The sequence below is a fragment of the Mobula birostris genome, chromosome 6, assembly GCF_030028105.1.
Source record: "Mobula birostris isolate sMobBir1 chromosome 6, sMobBir1.hap1, whole genome shotgun sequence".
NCBI lineage: Eukaryota > Metazoa > Chordata > Chondrichthyes > Myliobatiformes > Myliobatidae > Mobula > Mobula birostris.
In genome coordinates, this window is record NC_092375.1 from 156,561,843 (window position 1) to 156,580,754 (window position 18,912).

At 42.2% G+C, this 18,912-nt stretch overlaps 1 protein-coding gene across 1 annotated transcript in view; it reads left to right on the top strand.

Moving 5' to 3' along the window:
- slc40a1 (solute carrier family 40 member 1) overlaps positions 1–18,912 on the top strand; it is a 57,435-nt gene that overhangs the window by 22,323 nt on the left and 16,200 nt on the right. The window contains exons 4-5 of the mRNA XM_072261698.1: positions 5,740–5,855; positions 9,824–9,950. Coding sequence (XP_072117799.1) covers positions 5,740–5,855; positions 9,824–9,950 — 243 coding nt within the window. The remainder of the gene's footprint in view (positions 1–5,739; positions 5,856–9,823; positions 9,951–18,912) is intronic.

The window sequence follows — 18,912 nt, forward strand, 5'->3', positions numbered from 1 at the left end:
AAAGCAGCTCAGTGCAACGCTCCTGGTGATTCTCAAGTGCAGTTTCAGATGGGCAATTAAATGCTGGCTCAGTCTGCAAAACCCACATTCCTTTAAGAATATAAAAATATTTTCATTCCCAGATAATTAACATATTCATCAATTTCCAATAATGTTTGGTGGATCTTGAATGACGCACTGATGTTTAAGTTATGTTTGGATTGGCTAAATATGTTAGAGATTTCGTAAGACATGACTCTTCTTTGCTTTAGAGTCCACATTACATTTGCTCTGCTGTGGCTTTGAAGAAGTTGTGGTGCAGGAATGGGGCATTTGGGAGCTGGAGTGGAACTAAAGGGTGATGAAAAGGTTACTAGGCTTCTGTAAGATTCTTTTAAAAATTTTTTACTGGGTTCTCCTGCCTAATAAACAATCATTTCACTAAAAAATGGTATTGCTGCCTTCTAGGTTGAAAAGCTGTGTGGTTACACTCCATTTTAAGAAATCAAATTGTTCTGACGGATGGTGGTCGGACTGTATTTATTCAGGCTCACTGACTGTGCCATCAGACCCTCTTCCTGTTTACTTTTTCCCCCATAACCCTGCAAATCATTCTTTCTCATGCACGTGTCCATCTCCCTCTCAGAAGTCTTGGATTGTTTTCACCAACACTGAGGGCAGTGAATTCCAATTAAAGTACTCTGTGCATTTAAAAAAAAACAGAATTAATCTCCCTGCACTGTTTGCTGATTTCTTTACATTTTTGCCCTCATTCCTTAGGAACAGTTTAACATAGAACATAGAATAATACAGCGCAGTACAGGCCCTTTGGCCCACAATGTTGTACCAACCCTCAAACCCTGCCTTCCATATAACCGCCCACCTTAAATTTCTCCATATACCTGTCTAGTAGTTTCTCTCTGTTTATCCTATCTAAACCCATCATAATCCTGCATATTTCTGTCAAAACTCCTCCTAAACCTTGTATGTTCCATGGAGAATAACATTTGCAGTAACTTTTGTACAAGTATTTATAACACCAAGAATTCTGTAAAGTAGCCTGTTGGTTAAGTTTCAGGACCACAACCAGAGGCCAGGTTCATTGTTTCAGGAAAATAAGTTCAAATGACAGTTTCAATCATGATAATTGTGAAACGCTATTGATGTCAAATCTCATCAGATTCACTAATGTCCTACGGGGAATAGAATCTACTGTTCCTACCCATTCTGGCCAGTGGATAACTACAGACTCACCAACATGATTGACTCCTAATAGATTCCTTAAAGCACAGAGACAGACAATAAATACTGAGGTTCTTAGTAATGTCCACAGTTCATGAATGAATAAAACAGTCTAGTCAACACTTTCTCTGTCTTATCTACAACATTTCAACATTGATTTAATTATTCCTTGGTTGTTCCGAGCCAAGGGATATGTTGTGAGAGACAAAATAAATGCAAGGCTTCCTTAAATAAAAAAGACCATCTTTCAAAGTAAAGACAATGAACAGTTTGAGATGGTATGTTTTAGCCTTACTGGGAAAATAATGAAGAGAACTCTGTGCCTAGGTATATGTGGCTCTTGTGACATATTTGCTTTACAACTAGTGTGAGATGTGTTCACAGAAGATCTAGATGTTAGCAGATCTAAAAGTCTTATTTCACTCCATGAGACTCCACCTTCTTAAGGCAGAGGTCAACAAGATAGAGATTTATGGTGAAGTGCGGCCCTCACAAGGCAACTGGAAATTTAAAATAAATGCAGCTTAATGCTGCTCACGTGGCAAGGACAGATCAGCTAAAACATGACTTGGCTCAACATGGCCACATGGGTACTCTGCACTATTTGCTCATTCCTTTTCTCTTCCCTGACAGTCACCCAGCTACCTGCATCCTGCGACTTAGGTGTGACTATCCCCCTGTAGCTCCTATGTATCATTTCTTCATTCTCCTGAATGAACTGAAGGTCATCCAGCTGCAGCTCCAGTTTTTTTTTCTGTTAAAGATGGCGCCGGTAACTGGTACTTTTGTGCGTGCTCTCCCGTGTAAACTGCCCTCTCCACTATCCTATACCTGAGAAACCCTTCTAAGTCTCCAATTTAGAAAGATAAAGATCAACAACACCCTGGCGAAGCTACTGACCCAGCTGGAGACCACCGCGCCAGAACTGCTTTATCCTGCAGAAGATCGTGAACATGGCACAGCACATCACACAAACCAATCTTCCGTCCGTAGACTCACGTTACACCGCATGCTGTCGGAGCAGTGCTGCCAGGATAATCAAGGACGCGACCCACCCAGCCAACACACTTTTCGTCCCTCTTCCCTCCGGGAGAAGGTTCAGGAGCTTGAAGACTCGTACGGTCAGATTTGGGAACAGCTTTTTTCCAACTGTGATAAGACTGCTGAACAGATCCTGACCCGGATCTGGGCCATACCCTCCAAATATCCAGACTTGCCTCTCGGTTTTTTTGCACTACCTTACTTCCCATTTTTCTATTTTCTATTTATGATTTATAATTTAAAATTTTAATATTTACTAATTTTAACTATTTTTAGTATTTAATATTTGTAATCCAGGGAGTGTGAAGCGCAGAATCAAATATCGCTGTGATGATTGTACATTCTAGTACCAATTGTTTGGCGACACCTACACCCAGATGCACATCTCGCAGATGTAGCAATCAGAGAGACTAGAGGTCTCCAAGATCTCTAATACCTTGAATGAGACATATCTCCGAAAATGAGGGAAGAGATTGCTGAGCCCTTTGCAATGATCTTTGTGTACTCACTGGCCACAGGATCAGTTCTAGAAGATTGGAGGGTGGCAAATGTTATTCCTTTGTTCAAGAAAAGTAATAGGGATTACCCTGGGAATTATGACAGTGAGCCTTACGCCAGTGGTTATGAAACTGTTGGAGAGGATTCTTAGAGACAGGTTTTACGAGCATTTCAGGAAGTATAGTCTGATTAGAGATGGTCAGCATAGCTTTGTGAGGGGCAGGTCGTGCCTCGTGAGCCAAATTGAATTCTTCGAGAGGGTGACGAAACAAATGGATAAAGGTAGAGAATGGATGTGGTATATATGGGTTTTAGTAATGCATTCACCAAGGTTCCCATGGGAGGCTCATTCAGAAGGTCAGGAGGCCTGGGGACTTGGCTGTGTGGAGTCAGAATTGGCTTGCCCACAGAAGGCAGAGGATGGTAGCACATGAAATGTATTCCGCCTGGAGGCTGGCAACCAGTGGCGTTCCACAGGGATCTGTTCTGGGGCCTGTGCTCTTTGTGACTTTTATAAATGATTTGGCTGACAAAGCGGAAGGAGTGTTAGTATGTTTGCAGATGTCTCGAAGATCATTGGTGTTGTAGATAGCATAGAAAGTTATCATAATTACAATGAGGCATTAACAGGATGCGGAGCTGGGCTTAGAAGCGGCAGATGGAGTTCAACCCAGAAACGTTTGAAGTAACACACTTTGGAAGTGTGGTGGAATAGGGGGATCTTGCAGACCATGTTCATAGATCCCTCAAAATTGCCATGCAAGTTGATAGGGCTGTTAAGAAGGCATGTGGTGTGTTGGCCTTTATTAGTCAAGGGATTAAGTGCAGGAGCCGTGAGGTTATATTGCAGCTCTAAAAAAGACCTGGTTAGATCACACTTGGAGTATTGTGTTCAGTTTTAGTCATCTCATTATTGGAAGGATGTGGAAGCTTTAGAGGGGGTGCAGAGGAGATTTACCAGGACGATGCCTGGACTAGGGGGCATAGAGCATATGAGCATAGGTGAGCAAGCTAGGGCTTTTCTCATTGGAGTGAAGGAGTATGAGAGGTGACTCTATAAAGGTGTATAAGATGAAGAGGCTTAGATAGAGTGGACAGACAGAGACTTGTTTTCACGGTGGAAATGGCTAATACCATGGTGCAAAATTTTGAGGTGATGAGAGGAAAGTATAGGGGGATGCCAGAGTAAGTTTTACGTATAGTGAGTGGTGGGTACATGCATTGTGTGCTGGGGTGGTTGTAGAGACAGATATATTAGGGACATTTAAGAAACTGTTAGGCACATGGATGAAAAAATGGAGTGCTATATGGAAGGGAAGGGCTGGATTGATTGTAGAGTAGGTTTAAAGGTCAGCACAACATAGAGGGCTGAAGGGCCTGTACTGCGCTGTACTGTACTATATTTCATGTTCTATTTCCAAAGTCAGCATGTTTAAAAAGGTGCATAACAGAGGAGTTTAGCTCAGACTTTAGGAGTATTTTGGAGCTCATATTGTGGTTACAGTACTTTGTTTTTCTTTTGCTTGCGATTTCCTTCCTGTTTGACAGTGGAGTCTGTTTTGTTTTGATTCTCCTCCTCAGCTTTGTTCTCATTTTTGCTTTGTTCCTACTTGCACAATCAGATGCATTTTGCTTTTTGTATTTCCAACATTAATAACTCGTGTGGCTTCCGAATCATAGCAAGACATCAGTGGAGTTTAAAGTAAGTCTCAGGCAAGGAGATGCTAGAAGTGGCGTGAGCAAAGAGAAAGGTTTAAGTGTCATCTGAAAGCAGAATTAGCAAGAATATTCCAGAACTTAGAGACTAGTGACCAGGACAACTTGTAGTAAAAATTGAAAGCGCAAACACGAGGAAATCTGCAGATGCCGGAATTTCAAGCAACACACATAAAAGTTGCTGGTGAACACAGCAGGTCAGGCAGCATCTCTAGGAAGACGTAAAGTCGATGTTTCGGACCGGGAACATCGACTGTACCTCTTCCTAGAGATGCTGCCTGGCCTGCTGCATTCACTAAAAATTGAAAGGTTGTGTTATTCAATTCAGACTATTGAATGCTACGTGCCTTTTGGAACTTTGACTTCTAGACACCACGTCCTTTACTACAATGAATAGAAACTGGACATGAAAGCCACTCTAGGAATGTCATTTCTATGCCCTGGTGAATTTAAAAGCTCTGCATTGTGTTGCATGGCTGCTGCTTATGCCATGAAATCTGTGTCTTTCATAAATATCTCCCAGTTAACAAAATGAACTTCACTTTCAGTGGATACTGGCATGGAATGGCTAATTAGTATGGTGAAAAAGAAAGAGGGAAAATACAAAAAAAAAAATTGAATCGAGTTCAACACTATTTATTCAATTTGTAATAATGGAGTTGGATAAGCTATTTCAGTCATTTCTGTTACACAAGAAACTTAAAAAAAGAGCAACCTACATGCCAGGGAGTTGAAAGGGAATAAAAAGATATACAAGATCTAACATTTTAGAATAACTTGCTGGCAGAGAACCTCAGTTACTTGGAATGCACATCAGTGATTGGTCAGTATTGATTAATTGATTAATGGGTGGAAAATATGGCTTGGGGAAGGTGCATGATTTCATGTCTTGCTGGAATATTTCCACTGATGATCCTTCCTGGCCACATCATTTCAGAAAATGCAGTGTAAAAAATCCTAAATGAGATGAAATCTCACCTACTGATAATTTCACTGAAATTCCACTCTGTTCCCTTGCTTTTCAAAAAAATATATATAACGATGGAATTAGGCATACAGAATTTAGTTGTGACATATCTCTGATGACTTGCATGATATCTTAATTTATTGATTCAAAAATTGTAAAACAGTGAACCTGTAATATCTAAACTGTGAACTAATAGCACAGCACTGCAATATATTGATTTTTAATTTCTAAAAATAATATGTGAATAATTGTGATTCATTTCAATATAACCAATTCTTTTCTCACTCCTACGATAGTTGCCCAAGTATCCTTGCTTGTTCAGAATATCTCAGTCATCATTTGTGGCATCATTCTGATGATGGTCTTCCTGTTCAAACCTTCTCTTGTCTCCATGTTCCAAGGATGGCTACTCGTAAGTTTTCAACTATTAGTTGTTCCATGGTTTAGTTTTGGCATTTTTGACTGTTATACCATGACTGAAATAATGTAAATAAGGTTCATGTTTCAAAATGAGGTCTCAGACGGTGCAGAGCCTGATGGTTTACTGATAGATGAGCAGTACTGCTTCTGGCAGTGTTGTAAAGCAGAGGTGAGCTGCCCCACAGTTCTCTACAAGCAGCCTGCACTTGCACAATCCCACCACCCCACCAGCTCTCTATTTTAATTCCTATATGTTTTGATAATATCATCCTCCTCTAGAAACAAATGATGCAAGTTCTGACCTGGTGAAAATTTAACTAAAGACTGTGTGAACTGTGCTCGCTCCAGCAGCTGTCAGAAGTAGTATGAGCATCGGAAGAGACACTTGCAGATTCCTTTTTTTAAATTTTATTTTTATTTGGATAAGAAATTCACAAGTATCATGTACTTTTTTCACATGTATAACCTTTTCCATTTTTTTATATGTATAAAACTATAATTATTTATACATTCTTAAGTACATATTGAGATGATATAAAAAGAAATTAGACACTTAAATAGATAATTATGTACAGTGGAAATTCTAATCTATTAGGCTAAGTAATGGTATTAATTGTTAAGAAAAATAGTAATAATAGTGGATTAGTAATAGTTTCCATACATCTCTTCTGGATCATTCCTTCTGGTCCAGAATGTTGTATGTAAGCCTATGTAACAACCATTGTAGGTGTTTATATCCTAACTTGTTCATACTTGCTCCTGGCCCCTATGTACTTATTTACTTAATTTTATCATTTTTTATCCCTTACCCAAATCTTTTCCTTTACTTGTATTAATTCTCTATTTTCCAAAAAAAAAACAAAAACAATAAACATTTAGACTAGGGGTGCTTACGTTAGCAATATTACTGTGTTGATGAGAAGAACAATATAAATCATTAGGAGAGTCATCTAAAGTCTGCTCGCATTGGGGTTATATATTCAATCCATTTATTCCAGATTTGATAAAATTTTTCTTTTTGAATTCTCAGGGAGTAAGTCAACTTTTCCATTTTAAATATTTCCAAGATAATTTTGTGCCAATCTTCTAATGTAGGTGGTATTAGATTTAGCCACTTTCTAATGATTGATTTCTTACTTGCCGCTAAAAGGGCCTGCATCAACTTTATATCTTCCTTCTGTTCAAGAAACAATACATGCCCCAAATAGAGTGTCTCAAAGTTCAGAGGTATCTGGGTCCTAAGTACCTTAACTAATGTTCTATGAATATCTTCCCAATATAGACTTAATTTAGGACAATCCCAGAAAATATGGAATTTGCCTCCTTGGAGCTGCACCTTCTCCAACACGCCACGTTTGTATCTTTATATTTTTCCTGATATGGGGTCTTGAAGTATCTTATAACATTTTTCCAACAATGTTCTCTCCAAGTCAAAGAATTAGTCGAAGACCACTGAAAGCTGCATATTTTCCCCCAAGCCTCCTCTGAAAGAACCAACCCCGCTTCTTTTTCCCACTTCTCTTTAATGTACAATGCGTTTACATTTTTAGCATGGGAGAGTGCATTATATAATCGAGAAACTGATTTATTAGGTATTGAACCGTAAGCCGAATTAAGAATCTTGAAAAATTCTAATTCTACTGTTGATAGGTCTGTATATCTACAACTCTGGTTAACATAATTTTGTACTTGAAGGTACCTAAAAAAGTCATTGTGTTCTAGGCCATGTTTGTCCTGCAGGATTTGGAAACTTTGTAATACTCTTTTATGTATAAATGAGAGGTAGGTTGTAAGACCTTTCTTTATCCATAGTTCAAATCTTCTATCTCCTCTGTTGGGAAGGAATTCGGTATCATATGCACACCATCTGAAGAGTTTTAACATGTTATTAATTCCACATGAATTAACCATCTTCTGCCATACTTTTAATGTAAGATTTATCCAACTGTTTTTAAATTTTTCCAATTGGGCCATCAATCCTTTGTCAGCTATTGAGGCCTGTAGAGGAAAACTGTCAACCAATCCAAATTCTATTTTCTTCCATCTAGCCTTATATTCCCTATTACACCAATATAACAGAGGGGTTATCTGTGAGGCATAAAAATAATTTCTCTGGTAAGGAAGAACCATACCTCTTCCTTCCTTTCCTAACTGTAAGGTGTTATATCGAATTCTAGGTTTCTTTCCTTGCCAAATGAAGCGCGAAATCCATTTGTCCCATTCCCTGAATTGATTATCATCCACCTCCACAGGTAAAGTACGGAAAAGATACAGTAACCGAGGAAGAATATTCATTTTTATAGTATTTATCCTTGAATTTAAACTTAAAAAGGGGATAAGATTCCATCTATGCATATCTGCTTTTATCTCTGAGATTAATGGCCCATAATTTACCTGTGACAGCGTTGAAAGATTCTTCGGCAGACACTTGCAGATTCTAATGAATATCTTGTCTGAATATTTCCTTATGAGCCAGGTGATTCTTTTACTTCCCTAGAACTTTACAAATTTAGATCTCCCCTCCTCCCCACCGTGCACCTCCTCCAATCCTTCACCAACTTCCCTTGCCTCACTACCATCTGATCAACAGCTGTAGGGGTTATCCAACTCCTAAGATGAGTTTCTTTGCATTTGGGCAACCGTCACAGTTGTGTGGCTTTCCTTTTGCGTCCACTGGCCTCATACCACCACTGCTAGCTTTGGGTACAATTTTAAATGAGCTCCAGGGGTTATAGAGAGTTGCATGTCAGATTCTGTGTCCTGGGCTAAAACGGGGCTTCGCAGTTTTACTTCAATGATATCCAGAACTGGAGTAAAATCAAATTCTGATAATTTCCAAGGTTTTTCACTGCTTTTTGTTTTACTGCTTTTGAAATAACCTGCATTGTGCTGGTTAACAATATAGTAAATACAAGCACAGGAGAGACTTTATGACTTTGTGTTATCCTATTGTCCAGTATTTTAGCAAACAAGCACTTTTCTTGGTCATTGCAAAATGCTGTTTATGGAGGTCATGGGTGAGGTTAGATTCACAAACACAGTCTTGCTTACGTGGTTCACATTAAATTTAAGATGCTACTGTATATAGACCGTAAGTTATATTGCAGACAAACTTGTGGAATATTGACCTCAGGTGATCTCTTTAATGGCGCAGACTGCTAATTAAATAGGTCAAACTGCTTGGTTGGTTTCTGTAAATTATGTTGCGGTCCTTTAGGATGACATCAAGCCTTCTAAACTGGGGACAATCGGAGAACTAGTAGCAATCTATCTTACCTGAACAAAAGACAGCAAGCTTGTTTTGGAGTGTCACTTACTTTGTGTGGGCCTGACGTGGAAGACAGACACTGCTGGGGCCCTAATCGTGAAATGCAGCCCTTTGGGTGGTAGAGTCTGAGATACATAAAAACCAGGAGGTATTTTTAATGGTTTTTAAAGCTCTATTCAGAGATAAAGAGGTCATATTTATTATAAATAATTTTTAAGTATCCATTACAAAATTTGAAAAAATAAGAATACAATTAAAAACATTAGTTATCAAAAGCATTAAAAGAACAAGCACATAAAATAAATAACCTTTAACTTCCTAATGAGAATTCCAGTCTTTTGCCAGGATTGACTGGAGTAGGGTTGCAGGGCAGGATTGCCAGTTTAATGCTTGGTAATCCCAGCTCAGTTGCACTGTAAAACATCAGTTTGGTTTGTCCCAGAGGTACTAAGGGTCTTTGTAAACTAGGACTTAATTACATGCAGGCATCTCACATATTTACATGAAATTCACTGTATTTAATCTTTTTCATTCTCACAAAAGCTCAAACACAACATTCATTCATTTAAACCAGGTAATAATCTCACAAAGTAAACCAGAATGTAAAACTTGTGCCGTTCTCTTTAAAACGATTAACATAATTCTTTCAATTAACTGTTTCTTAAGTGTTATCTCTCTAACTTTTTTTGTAGACTTTCTGTTACATTTTGGTTATTACGATCGGTAACATTGCAAATCTGGCGAGCACAGCCATGGGAATCACAATCCAGAGAGATTGGATTGTTGTTGTCGCAGGAGAAGACAGAAGTAAATTGGCAGGTAAAAGTCACTGCTATATTCCAATGCTGTTGCTGTTTGAAGTGTATGTACAAAATCATTCGATCATTTTGGACCAACCTTTGAGCAACACATTCTTTGCCCCAGAATCTCGACTCTGGTTCACCTACTGACAGAAAAAAGATCAATGAGATTGAAAGAGTACACAGAAAATTCACAAGGATGTTACCGGGACTTGAAAACCTGAGTAATAGGAAACGGTTATAGGCCTGGAGCGTAGGAGAATGAGGGAGATTTGATTAAGGTATATAAAATTGAGGGTTATAGCTAGGGTAAAGCAGGCAGATTTTTTTTCCCATTGAGGTTGGGTGAGACTAGAACTAGAGTTCATGGGGTAAGGCTGAAGGTGAAATATTTAAGGGGCATATGAGGGGGTGCATCTTCACCAAGAGGGTGGTGAGAGTGTGGAATGAGCTGCCAGAGAAAGTGGTGAATGCAGGCTGAAGTTCAACATTTAAGAGAAGTTTAGATAAGTACATGGATGGGAGGTATGGAGAACAACTGTCTGGGTACTGGTCGATGGGACTGAGCAGAATACTAGTTTGGCAGAGATCAGATGGGCCGGAGGACTGCTTTCTTCCTGCGATGCACTATGACTCCATGAGAACTATTCCTTAGATTACATTGAGGCAGATCTGATGCAAGTCAAATGGCAAGGTCAAATTAATTAATTTAGCTGCATGAATTGGGCAATTATATTTTTACAAATTAAACACAGCTGATTATTAGTTAATAAATGACCAGTGCTGATGCTACCAAGAATATATGGGTAGAGCTGCGTAACACTAAGGGGCAGAGGACGCTGGTGGGAGCTGTGTACAGGCCACCTAACAGTAGTAGTGAGGTCGGAGATGGTATTAAACAGGAAATTAGAAATGTGTGCAATAAAGGAACAGCAGTTATAATGGGTGACTTCAATCTACATGTAGATTGGGTGAACCAAATTGGTAAAGGTGCTGAGGAAGAGGATTTCTTGGAATGTATGCGGGATGGTTTTTTGAACCAACATGTCGAGGAACCGACTAGAGAGCAGGCTATTCTGGACTGGGTTTTGAGCAATGAGGAAGGGTTAATTAGCAATCTTGTCGTGAGAGGCCCCTTGGGTAAGAGTGACCATAATATGGTGGAATTCTTCATTAAGATGGAGAGTGACATAGTTAATTCAGAAACAAAGGTTCTGAACTTAAAGAGGGGTAACTTTGAAGGTATGAGACGTGAATTAGCTAAGATAGACTGGCAAATGACACTTAAAGGATTGACGGTGGATATGCAATGGCAAGCATTTAAAGGTTGCATGGATGAACTGCAACAAATGTTCATCCCAGTTTGGCAAAAGAATAAATCAAGGAAGGTAGTGCACCCGTGGCTGACAAGAGAAATTAGGGATAGTATCAATTCCAAAGAAGCAGCATACAAATTAGCCAGAGAAAGTGGCTCACCTGAGGACTGGGAGAAATTCAGAGTTCAGCAGAGGAGGACAAAGGGCTTAATTAGGAAGAGGAAAAAAGATTATGAGAGAAAACTGGCAGGCAACATAAAAACGGACTGTAAAAGCTTTTATAGATATGTAAAAAGGAAAAGACTGGTAAAGACAAATGTAGGTCCCCTGCAGGCAGAAACAGGTGAGTTGATTATGGGGAGCAAGGACATGGCAGACCAATTGAATAATTACTTTGGTTCTGTCTTCACTAAGGAGGACATAAATAATCTTCCAGAAATAGTAGGGGACAGAGGGTCCAGTGAGATGGAGGAACTGAGCGAAATACTTGTTAGTAGGGAAGTGGTGTTAGGTAAATTAAAGGGATTGAAGGCAGATAAATCCCCAGGGCCAGATGGTCTGCATCCCAGGGTGCTTAAGGAAGTAGCCCAAGAAATAGTGGATGCATTAGTGATAATTTTTCAAAACTCGTTAGATTCTGGACTAGTTCCTGAGGATTGGAGGGTGGCTAATGTAACTCCACTTTTTAAAAAAGGAGGGAGAGAGAAACCGGGGAATTATAGACCGGTTAGCCTAACGTCGGTGGTGGGGAAACTGCTGGAGTCAGTTATCAAGGATGTGATAACAGCACATTTGGAAAGTGGTGAAATGATCGGACAAAGTCAGCATGGATTTGTGAAAGGAAAATCATGTCGAATCATGACGAATCTCATAGAATTTTTTGAGGATGTAACTAGTAGAGTGGATAGGGGAGAACCAGTGGATGTGGTATATTTGGATTTTCAGAAGGCTTTTGACAAGGTCCCACACAGGAGATTAGTGTGCAAACTTAAAGCACACGGTATTGGGGGTAAGGTATTGGTGTGGGTGGAGAGTTGGTTAGCAGACAGGAAGCAAAGAGTGGGAATAAACGGGACCTTTTCAGAATGGCAGGCGGTGACTAGTGGGGTACCGCAAGGCTCAGTGCTGGGACCCCAGTTGTTTACAATATATATTAATGACTTGGATGAGGGAATTAAATGCAGCATCTCCAAGTTTGCGGATGACACGAAGCTGGGTGGCAGTGTTAGCTGTGAGGAGGATGCTAAGAGGATGCAGGGTGACTTGGATAGGTTGGGTGAGTGGGCAAATTCATGGCAGATGCAATTTAATGTGGATAAATGTGAAGTTAAGCACTTTGGTGGCAAAAATAGGAAAACAGATTATTATCTGAATGGTGGCTGATTAGGAAAAGGGGAGGTGCAACGTGACCTGCGTGTCATTATACACCAGTCATTGAAAGTGGGCATGCAGGTACAGCAGGCGGTGAAAAAGACGAATGGTATGCTGGCATTTATAGCGAGAAGATTTGAATACAGGAGCAGGGAGGTACTACTGCAGTTGTACAAGGCCTTGGTGAGACCGCACCTGGAGTATTGTGTGCAGTTTTGGTCCCCTAATCTGAGGAAAGACATCCTTGCCATGGAGGGAGTACAGAGAAGGTTCACCAGATTGATTCCTGGGATGGCAGGACTTTCATATGAAGAAAGAATGGATGAACTGGGCTTGTACTCGTTGGAATTTAGAAGATTGAGGGGGGATCTGATTGAAACGTATAAGATCCTAAAGGGATTGGACAGGCTAGATGCAGGAAGATTGTTCCCGATGTTGGGGAAGTCCAGAACGAGGGGTCACAGTTTGAGGATAGAGGGGAAGCCTTTTAGGACCGAGATTAGGAAAAACTTCTTCGCACAGAGAGTGGTGAATCTGTGGAATTCTCTGCCACAGGAAACAGTTGAGGCCAGTACATTGGCTATATTTAAGAGGGAGTTAGATATGGCCCTTGTGGCTACGGGGGTCAGGGGGTATGGAGGGAAGGCTGGGGCGGGGTTCTGAGTTGGATGATCAGCCATGATCATAATAAATGGCGGTGCAGGCTCGAAGGGCCGAATGGCCTACTCCTACACCTATTTTCTATGTTTCTACGTTTCTATATTATGTTTAACAGCTTCTGATAATTGTGTTCTGCTTAGGTCCCTCTATTTCTTTTTATCTTGTACCCTTTGGTAAAGAATAAATCAATAGTGCTGCATGTCAAGGCCCTGTGCTTTCCTAGTAGATTTACTCAACGAGAATCATTGATGAACTTGCGTTTACAGTTGTTAGACATCTGTCAGGAAAATGTAGAGAAGGACTGACCCAAAAGCAGAGTAACAGAGACAATAGTTTACTAATAAATTGCAAAATAACTAGCCACAAAACAAAAGAGAACATATACTTAGCATGACATGGCAACAAGGTAACTGAAGGCAAGGAGCAACTGGCTGAGGCTGGCTGGTTTGATGACTGAACAAGGGCTGTGGATGAGAGCTGGGTTTAAATAGGTTGCAGGTAATGAGTTAGAAATGAGTGGCAGGTGGCTCCTGTTAACTGGGTGGGGACTGGGAGGTGCCTGCCTGACAGAATACCCCCCACCTATGGCCATCACCTGATGGCCGAGGATGATTTGGATGGATCTGGTGGAGCTTCAAGATGAAACTGGGTGGCAACCAAGATCTCTCCTCTGGGCTGTACCCTTCTCAATTGATCTGGTGCTGCATACCCAGTCCACTGAAATGTGAATCCATCTACTGGCAAACTGTGTACACCGAACTACCATCCACCATCCTTGGTTCTGAAGGTGCAGGCTCAGGGGGGTTGAGTGGTTCTTGAACAATGGGCTTGATGCAGGACATGTGGAAGGTAGATGTGATCCTCGGGGACAAAGGCAGCTGGAGATGGTAAGTGACTGGGGTTGATGCAATGGGTGATCTTAAAGGGACCAATGAATCAGGGCAAGAGCTTGTAGGAGTCGCTGTGCACGGGTGGATATTGGGTGCACAGCCAGACACGTACCCCAGTCCGCAATAGTCTGGCTGGGCACCAGCGGCGATTGGCCTGGTGGCAGTAGGCGCAGTTGGTGATCGGCCTGGCAGCTGTAGGCATGGTTGGCGGTTGGCCCTCCATGCCCTCCTCCAGCATTCAGGTAGCAGTGAACCAGGGCCCTTGCAGACAGGACCTGCACTATGGGCTCCTCCGCCGGGAACAATGGGGGTTGGTTGCCTTGAAGCGCATCAAAGGATGACAAACCGTGGCAGAGGAGGTGAGTGGATTGTGGGACAGCTTAGCCCAAAGCAGATGCAATTCCATAGTGGAAGGGTTAGAAGCAGCCTTGCGTAGCAGAATCTTCTCCACTCGCTGATTGGCTCTTTCTGACTGACCACTGGCCTGCAGCTGATGGCCAGAGGACAAACTCACTTGTGGTGAGGAGGAGGGTGCAGAAGGCTCTCCAAAAACAGGAGGCAAATTGTGGGCTCCAGTCTGAAGCAACGTCTTGAGGGAAGCTGTGGAGGAAAATGCACGTTGGAGAAATAGATCTGCCATTTCAGTGGCTGACGGAAGTTTTGGGAGGGCAACGATGTGAGCTGTTTGAAGAACCAGTTCACCAATATCATGATCACCATGTGTCACAACCACGGATTCAGCAGTGCAGTAGATATGGTAATTGCACTTGTGAATTTGCATGAGTCAGCTAATTACTATTTAACTGTGATGGTATTTAACTCCATACTTGTCGTCATAGTGCTTGTCGATACTTGGACAGAGCACAGCAACACTTCGCTGCTGTTTTGCATTTGGCCTTCCCTGAGATAATGGACTTCCAAGTCAACTGGCTGTGAAGACTAGTGGTATTCGTTTAATGTTTAGATATTCTTTTCAGCCGCAGTGTAGGCTTTGTTTTCCTTTTGAGAGTTTTAGTTAACGGCCCTGTTTGGCCTAGCATTTATTGTTTTATTTTCCCTTTAACTCTGCTCGTATTAAAGTCTGTGAACTCTTGACCTGCTTCAGTGTCTCTCACTCCACACTTGGGCCATATTTGAACCTAGTAACACCATGGGCCTATCGGAAGGTGGCAAACCAGTGATAAAGTCCATGACAATAAGTGACCATGGCTTCAGGGGACCAGTAGGGGCCGCAGAAACCCAGAGGGTTGCTGGTTGGAGGATTGGATTGGGCACATTGAGGGTAGGGTGATGAACTGATGTACATCTGTGATCATGGTGGGCCGCCAGAGCTGACAACGCAGAAAAACCAGGGTCTGTCGTGTGCCTGGATGACTGGAGAGAGGTGAGGAGTGGGCCCACTGGAACGCCTCAGAACGGACAGCTGCTGGCACATACGTGTGGTTGGCTAGAGTAGGCTTGTGTTGTAGGGCCTAGCGATACTGGTTAAAACAGATGATCAGAGCGAGGATCTGAGAGGATGGAATGATAGACTGAGGGTTGATCTTCATTTCAGCTAGGTCGAGCTGTCATGACAGGGCAGACACCGTAGTGTTCTTTGAGCTGGGTCGGTATGAGATGGTGAAATTGAATTGCTCAAAGAAGAGGGCCCAGTGAGCCTGACATGGATTGAGTTGGTGGGTTTGTTTTGTGGATATGAGGTTCTATTCTGGGTCAGTCCAGATCAGGAAGGGCTCAGTATTTCCTATCAGCCAATATCTCCGTTCCTCCAAGGCCCATTTATTGGTGAGTAACTCCTTGTCTCTTGCTCCATAACAGTGCTGTGTAGTTGAAGTTGTGTGAGAAGAAGGCACAAAGGAGGTGACGAAGGAGATGAGAGGAGTGTCGATTTGGCTGTAGTTTACGATGAAACAGCGGTAGAAATTTGAGCTGTCTAAGAAGCACTGTAGCTGTTTGAGGGAGTGTAGTCGGGGCCATTCTATGATGGCGCACACTTTATCTGGGTTCATGGCTATGCCTTGGGATGAAAGGATGTAACCCAGGAAGAAAATGACTGGGGTGTGGATATGGCATTTCTCTAAATTGCAGTGCAGCTGGTTTTTGAGGAGATGCTGAAGCACTGAATGGATATGACAGTTGTGGTCTTGGAAGTCCTTGGAGAAGATGAGGATGTCATCAAGGTAGATGAACACATACCTGTGTAGCATGTCTCAGAGGATCTCATTGATGAAGGCTTGGAAAATGGCTGGATAGTTGGAAAGCCCAAAAGGCCTCACCAAGTATTCGTAGTGGCCAGTGGGTGTTATGAACTTCATCTTCCATTCCTTACCCTGGCGGATGCAGGGCAGGTTGTGTGCGCTCCATAGATCCAAGATGATGAAGATCTGGGCCCTATGGATTGTTTTTAAAGCGCTTTCCATCAAGGGGAGATGGTGACAGAGATACATTGAGAGAGGGAAAGGGGAATGGGGAATGTGAAATGTGAAGGGGGTAGGGGCAAATACTGGAAGGAAGGGAAATTGATATTCATGCCATCAGGTTGGAGGCTACCCAGAAGGAACATAAGGTGTTGCTCCTCCATTCTGAGTGTGGCATCATTGCAGCAGTAGAGGAGGCCATGGACATATCAGAATGGGAATGCGAAGTAGAATTGAAATGGTGGCTACTTGAAGATCCCTTTTTTACTGGCAGATGCAGCGTAGGTGCTTGGCAAAGCAGTCTCCCAATTAATGTCGAGTCTCACTGATATATAGGAGGCCACACCGGGAGGTTAGAGTAGATGACCCCAACAGACTCACAGGTGAAGTGTTGCCTCACCTGGAAGGACTGTTTGGGGCCCTGAATGGTGCTGAGGGAGGAGGTGTAGGGGCAGGTAGGGTACTTGTTCAGTTTGCAAGGGTAAGTGCCAGTTGGAGATCATTGGGGGTGTGGGGGGCATGAATAAACAAGGTAGTTGCGTAAGGAGCGATCCTTGTGTAAAAGTCCAGCACATAATTCTGTGTAACTTCTGCCATCTCCAACATGATCCCACCACCAAACACACCTTTCCCTGCCCCCCCCACTTTCCACTTCCCACAGGGATCGCTCCCTATGTGACTCCCTTGTCCATTCATCCCTCCCTACTGATCTCCCACCTGGTACTTATCCTTGCAAGCTGAACAAGTGCCCTGTCACCTCCATTACTACCATTCAGGGCCCCAAACAGTCCTTCCAGGTGAGGCAACACTTCACCTGTGACTCTGTTGTGGTCAGCTCCTGCTGCGATGAGTCGACACTCAGAGCAGAGTGGAGGAGTAGCACCTTGTAGTGTCTGGGTAGCCTCCCAACTTGTTGGCATGAAACATTGATTTCTCAAACTTGTGGTAAATGCACCCCTTCTTCATCATTCCAATTCTTGTTTCCCCCTCTCAGCTTATCTCCTTACCTTCCTAACACTTCCCTCTGGTGCTCCTCCCCCCCCCCCCTTTGCTTCCATGGTCTTCTGTCCTCTCCTATCAGATTCCCCCTTATCTCACCAATCAGCTTCACAGCTCTCTACTTCACCCCTCCCTCCTCCCAGTTTCACTGATCACCTACTACCTTGTAATTCTTCCTTCCTCCCCACACCTTCTTGCTCTAACTTCTCATCATCTTTCCCCAGTTCTGATGAAGGCTCTCAGCCCGAAATATCAACTGTTTACTCTTTTCCATAGATGCTGCCTGGCCTGCTGAGTTCCTCCAGCTTTTTGTGTGTGTGTGTTGCTTGGGTTTGCAATATCTGCAGATTTTCTCATCCCCTGCACTAGTTCTTTAGGCACGCATTCATCTGCAAATCATCCCATTCTTACCTTCACTGGCACGTGGCACAGACAGCAATCCAGAGATTACTATCGTGGAGGTTCTGCTTCTCAGCTTTCTACCTAACTGCACATACTTTCTCTTCAGGATCTCCTCCCTTTTCCTCCTTGTATCGTTATTGTCAATATGTAACATGGCTTCTGGCTGTTCATTCTCCCCGATTAGAATGCCATGGACCTGAACTGAGATATCACTGATGCTGGCAACTGGGAGATAACATACCATCTGAGTGTCTCTTTCATGTCCACAGAATCTCCTCTCTGCTCTTTTAATTATGGAATCCCCTATCACAACTGCAGTCCTCTTCTCTCCTGCCTTCTCTTTTGAGACACAGCACCAGACTCTGTCTCTGTGGCTTCTCCTGCTAGGTCGCCCCTCCCCAACAGTATCCAAGACAGTTTACATATTATTGAGGTGAACAACCACAAGGGTTCTTTACACTGGCTGCTTATTCAGTTTTGCAAATGACATACAGCTGTATTTGTCTAATACACCAGATGACCCTGAGGCTGTAAACCCGCTGGTCTGGTGTCTTTACAGAGTGGATAAGTTCCAATTTCCTAAAACTAAATAAACAAATTTTGATTACTGGTAACAATAAAAATGTGTGAATTTTAGAAATTTGGTCATCTGGCCTTACAAATCAAACCAGAAGTAAAGAATTTAGGTGTTGTTATTGACTCAGAGCTGCATTTCAAAAAAATATATTCACCCTATTATTAGGACTGCATTCTTTCATTCAAGGAACATTGAAAGGGTTTCATTCCTTAGAACATCTGAAGATGCAGAAAAATTGCCACATGCTTTTGTTTATGGACATTTAGACTTCCGTCATGCACTCTTTTACTGCCTAAGAAAGACATAATATCGGCTGCAGCTTGTTCAAAATGCAGCAGCAAGAATTTTA